This window comes from Tasmannia lanceolata, unplaced genomic scaffold (assembly GCF_043159265.1).
Source record: "Tasmannia lanceolata isolate RefF3 unplaced genomic scaffold, GAP_Taslan_0.1 ptg000018l, whole genome shotgun sequence".
NCBI lineage: Eukaryota > Viridiplantae > Streptophyta > Magnoliopsida > Canellales > Winteraceae > Tasmannia > Tasmannia lanceolata.
In genome coordinates, this window is record NW_027518695.1 from 63,361,953 (window position 1) to 63,367,693 (window position 5,741).

Genomic DNA, 5,741 nt, shown 5'->3' on the forward strand with positions numbered 1-5,741 from the left:
TAGAAAAACCTAATAATTTTAACAAATGAAGGGTTAAATGATATTTATAGAAAAACTGGGAATTGATATTAACACTACCGCTTTGATAAGGCGCGCGGAATTTTGACTGATTTGTTTGATAATCGGGCGAAATTTTGTGTCTTATTTCCCCCAGCTCGGCATCTTCCAGGATAATTCACCCCCCACCACAACACCATCTCAGCTCGTTCGCTAGGCAAACGCGCTCGGATTTTGACAAAATTTTACGGGGACCTAATTGGGATCCTAAACTACCCTAAGGCACAATTTGGGACACTAGATCATTGATTTACTTGGGTTTTATTTAAAACAAAATGCAAAAGGGTTCGGTCAAAATGGGGTGTCTACACCAGTGTTCTATAGTGTGAGCTCCAACGTGTATCCCACGCACGTTTGAGTGTGGTCTCTTGATTAAGTCCTTGTCCATTTGAAAGCTCACCATTTTCAAGTGCTTCCTTAATTTTGGCAAGTTGAATCTCCTGAAAAATATCATGGCGGTTACAAGAACCCCCAACCACATTTACTACATTTGTAACTTAAAAAAAAGAGATATGAGATGTTCATATTTTTCTTTGCAGCATCAACTAATGCCAACTGTAATTGATTAGCAAAACAATGCACACAGTAAGCATATTCATTCTCTTTCAAGATTAGTGCTTTAAGACCATTAAACTCCCCTTGCATGTTACTTGCCCCATCATATCCTTGACGACGAAGTCTCGATATCCTCAATTTATGCTTAGCCAATAATGCTTCAATTTCTTCCTTAAGGGATGTAGCAGTGGTGTTGGGAACGTGAGTAATACCTAACAAATGCTCAACCACATGCCCAAGCTTATCTACATAACGTAGAACTACGGCCATTTGCTCCTTGTTAGAAACATCATGAGTCATCAACCAAAATAGAAAACAATGAATCCCCGAGATCTTTAATTATGAGTTAGTGGTTTCAATTGCACAAGTACTCACTATATCCTTTTGGATATCTGAAGTCACTAGTTTGAGATTCCCAGGACACTTCTCCACACAAACCCTCTTTATATCTTCATTAATCATGGTCATGAACTTCAAATGCTGACGAAAGTTTTCTTGGTTAAGCGAGTCACAAGATTCATCATGCCCGCGAAAAGGTAAACCTTGTTCTAAAAGGAATCGAGCATTCACAACTGAAGCATGCAAGCGAATTCGATAGTCACTTTGTTGTTGCTATGTTTGCTTATTTACCATCGCTTCAATATGTTGCTCTTAATTCCTAAAAGCTTCACATTTACTCGAAGCATGATTATGAGCACTATTAGGACCCCCTATATGTTTTCCAAATCTTTCTACTTTCTTCCAATTAGAGAAGCCCTCAACAACAAAAGCATCACAACTTCCCACTTGCGCCTTACTATCCGATTTAAAAAGATAGCAACACAAGCAATAAGCCGCTTCTTTTGCAATGCTATACTCTAACCAAGTAGGATAATCATCAAACCACTTTGGATTAAACCGCCTATTCTCCTTTCCTTGCATAACCTAAGGGAAATCATGATTACGTGGTTGAATTGGACCCATTCCTAAGTATATCATTAGAACTTTTGCCCTACCATTAGGATGATAATCAGTTATTGACCTTTGTAATCCGGGATCAGCAGGAGGATTTGTAGGATCAAGTTCTAATTGAATTCTTTTAAAATTTTCTCGTTCTTTGGTAGGGACACTTGAACTATTAGGAGGGGTTATCAACTTTAATGACGGTACTCTCGAAAAATATTTTTCCATACCTAAAAAAAAAGACAAAACTTTTATCACTATGTCACAAAAATATTTAATTATCAATCATTATATCAATGTAAAAGAATGCTAAAAAAAACTATTCAATAACTATTTATTCAATAACAATTAGTAATGACTTACCCTAAAGAAGGCCTAATTTGTGATGATTTTTTTTGTGATTTATCTCAATCTATTTCGCCTTAATTTTGCTGATTTTGTTGATTTTTTGTTGATTCCAGTCCTCGTTTTGGTGATTTTGGTGATTTTTTTGTGATTCTAGGCCTTGTTTCAATCTACTACCAAAGCCTATGTTTTTGCGGAACATCAGCATAGACGTGGCCCATCAGCATAATTAGAAATGGTTAAATATTTTGCTATGTTATGGAATAACTGATTATTAAGGAGCCAAAGACTAGCAACCCAAATGAATTTTATTAGACCAAATGCCTGATAAAGGGAAAAAAATTTAAGACATCAAGAGAAAAATGACAAAACGTAAGATAAACATTAACCACTGTCAGGGCAAGTAGAGAGTGATGATGATTGTTTGTTAAGTATGTAACTGAATTTCATAATAGGAAAGTAAGAACCCAACTGAAATATGTCGTTGTAATTCCAAGGGTTCCCATGGGTTAATCATTCACCTTACCTTCTTGTTTTGATGCTAGCAAACCAAATTAATTAGCATTTATGGACTGATGTGTTACTTTGAGGTGTTGTGTTGTATACAAGAATTTCATGTCATAATCGCCATTACACAACTCTTCACAACACATGGCTTGTGGATCAAGGAGCAAAGGAACCAAGAGCTTACACCTATAGTGAAGACATCCTCATTTGAAGATGTTCAAATCAAGAAGCTCATCATGAAGATTCCACAAGTTCCTAGCAAGTGTCAAGAAGGAGCTTGGAGTTGAACATGCCATGGTGACACCTCATGTACCTCAACATGCATTGAAGATTGGAGGAGAAGTCACATGAGCCATATCAAGTTGAAGATGTTCACTGAAGCTGAAGAAATCCAAGAAAGTGCAAAGGAGCCGACATATTCCAAGAAGACTCATGGTATTCATTTTTAGAATATATTCAGAGTCCTCCTGATTTTATGTTTAAATGCACTTTCAAAAGGTTTTCAAATGGCTCTCATACTTAAATTTTTACATCTTTGAAAATCATACACACACCCAAAAATATGTTTGAAAACCTAAGACTTAAGCCCAAGACCATGGCCCAAAAGCTCCTGATTTTTAAAGTTAAAAATAGAATTTCGCACAGGCCGGGTCGACCGGGCTTTGCCTGGCGACCGCGAGATAGAACCTGGAAGTCTAGGACATCTTGAAATTTATCGGGCCGGTTGACAGGGCCAATCCGGTCGACCACGGATTGATTTTCTGGAAATCTAAAAAACATCCAGGTTGGGCTTGGCGGACGACCGCAATGGGACGGTCAACCGCGGGATAGGTTTTTTTAGTCGAATTTTTGAGCGAACAGGTAGCCCTCACCGGACGACCGCCATGGGCCGGTCGACTGCGACAGTAAGGAATTTCAAAATATAAAAGGGCGCCCGATAGGGGCGGGCGACCGCTGTAGCTCGGTCGACCGCCGCGGTCGAGCAAACTAGCCGTTGGAGCATTTTCTGCTTGACTTTTTCAAGCCAGTTATTTACAGTTTTACCCCAAACGGTCATATTTTCAAATATACTATATATACATGATTAAAACCTATCTCTAGAAGCTTTTGAACATTTGAGAAAGATAAAATCTCATTTATCTTTGTGCTTCATTTTGAAAATCAAAAGCAAAATCTCTTTGAGCTTTCATTTCTACATTCTTTCAAGAGGCACTCCATAGGGCTTTTCTTTGCTTATTCTTTTGGAGTGAATGTGAGCTTACAAAGTTGTAATCCGCCTATTTAAGAGGCATTGAGTGTTTTTTCATCTTTATCTGTTCTTCATTGAGGGTCTTCTCTTCAGCCCGGTAAGAATTGTGAGGAAAAGGGTCTTCTCTTCGTCCCGGTAAGAATTGTGAAGAAGAGGGTCTTCTCTTCGGCCCATTAAGAAAGGTGAAGACGAGGGTCTCCTCTTCGGCCCGTTAAGAAAGGTGAAGACGGCGTATGAGGTATGAGGATGTGTCCTCTCGCCGAAGGCTTCGTGCAGATGGGCTTCGCTTTGGGCCATGAGAATGAAAAAACTTGGTCATGTAATGGTTCATTGATCCGGCCTTGAAGGAGGATCGAGATAGTGAAACTCACGCGTGGATGTGAAAAGTGGAGTAGGTATTGTGATAGACCGAACCACTATAAATCTTGTGTTCATTGTCTCTTTCTCTCTTCCTTTCCTTCTCTTGCATGTGTGGTGATTGGTAATCTCTAACCTTACTTATATTTATGCTTTAATTGAACAAGGGTTTAGTAAATGCACTTAAGTTGAATGTTTAAACCCTAAATTGCATTATAATATTTATTTGAACAAGAGTTAGCAAATATGCATGATTAGAATGTCTAATCCCTAGATTTCGCTAATATGATTATTTGAACAAGGGTTAGATTAATTAGTACTTAATTAAAGGATTAATTTTTAATCTTCTCTTAATTAAGCCTAAATCTTCTAATTGACCAATGCACCCCCCTCTTGGATTGTCACACCTGTATTTCATTTGGTATCAGAGCTTAGGCTCTTAAAGAGATTTTTAACTTTAAAAATCTACAAGAGAAAAGACCTGTGACAATCCCTGTGGATTTTGAGAAAGGCCAATCCACCCTAATTCCTCCATTCTTTGATGGAACGAATTATGGAGTTTGGAAAGTGCAAATGCAAGCCTAAGTTAGATCCATAGATCGTGACATTTTAGATGTTATTAAAGAGGGAATTGTATTTTCAAGAAAATGCACTGAAAGTTATTTAAAATTGTTTTCCTTGAACTCAAATGTAATGATCTTATTGTGTTGTGGTTTAACTCCTAACATTTTAACAATATTTCAAATTGCATCAATGCAAAAGATATTTGGATTTCATTAGAAAACACTTTTGAGAAAATTGTCTGTCTCTTTTCAAATGATAAAATTTCTAGACAAAAAGAGACTTCAGAAAAATCTTTTGCAAAAGAAAGTTCTTTCAAACATTCTATTTCCGATTTAGAAATTCAAATTGAAAATTTAAAATTGGAAATAAATGAAAGTTTGAAAAGAAATGAAAAATCAAGTTAATTGAGCATATTTTTTATAAATAAAAATGTTGACTTATTTCAAAGATGCACAGCATTTGAGAAAGAAATTAAAAGCCTTGAGATCATAAACATTGATCTTGTTGAAAAATATAAAGATGTTTTTGAAAATGAAGAACAAATAAATGAAAACTCTCTAATAAGAATAAAAGACTTCAAGAAGCAAAAGATAAACATACTTCTAAGTCTTGTGATTCTATTTTTTCCTTATCTACCAATTATTACTATTGTAATCATTGTGGGAGATATGGACATCACAATTCTGAGTGTAAGAATAGTGAAATCTAATAAGTTCGTTTTGATAAGAAAATGTATACTCCTACAAACAAACTTGGATGGAACCAAAGGGATTTGGGTTCCAAAAAAGTCCCTCTAATCTGATTTGTGAATGTGTTAGTTTAGGAGCTATGCTAAATGTTCATTTCATTCACATTCTTACTAGATACTTTAATTCACTGAATACTCTTTATATCTAGTTTTCATGAGCTTAATGATATATCTTTTTTAATTTTTATGAGCATAGATACTCATCATTGTACATGTTTTTAATAGTTTGTATCTTTGCTCATTGTGCTTAAATGATCACATCTTTTTTAGTTTTTGTACTTTATTGAATATCTTTACTTGAAAAGCATATCTATGTGCAAATCACATCACTTGTGCACTTAGCATCCACATAGCAAATCCACAATAGAAAATTCAATGTGAAAACCATATATGTGCTTTCATGAAAATTAACCTCCC

At 36.0% G+C, this 5,741-nt stretch overlaps 1 protein-coding gene across 1 annotated transcript; it reads right to left on the reverse strand.

Annotated features, from left to right (window-relative positions):
* Positions 1-362: 362 nt before the first annotated feature.
* On the reverse strand, positions 363-1,533 carry LOC143850597 (uncharacterized). Its single transcript, XM_077359827.1, has 4 exons — positions 1,290-1,533; positions 988-1,184; positions 642-888; positions 363-541 (listed from the first exon to the last, which is right to left on the reverse strand). The coding sequence occupies exons 1-4, from the start codon at positions 1,531-1,533 to the stop codon at positions 363-365; spliced, it is 867 nt and encodes a 288-aa protein (XP_077215942.1).
* Between the last annotated feature and the right edge of the window lie 4,208 nt (positions 1,534-5,741).

What these genes read in the sequence shown, in the direction of transcription:
- LOC143850597 (XM_077359827.1), bottom strand. Translation starts at nt 1,533, where the DNA reads ATGCAAGGAAAGGAGAATAGGCGGTTTAATCCAAAGTGGTTTGATGAT. An exon ending in TGCTCATAATCATGCTTCGA is followed by an intron (nt 1,185 to 1,289) that starts GTAAATGTGAAG and finishes TGCATGCTTCAG; the next exon opens with TTGTGAATGCTCGATTCCTT. An exon ending in CAGATATCCAAAAGGATATA is followed by an intron (nt 889 to 987) that starts GTGAGTACTTGT and finishes GTTTCTAACAAG; the next exon opens with GAGCAAATGGCCGTAGTTCT.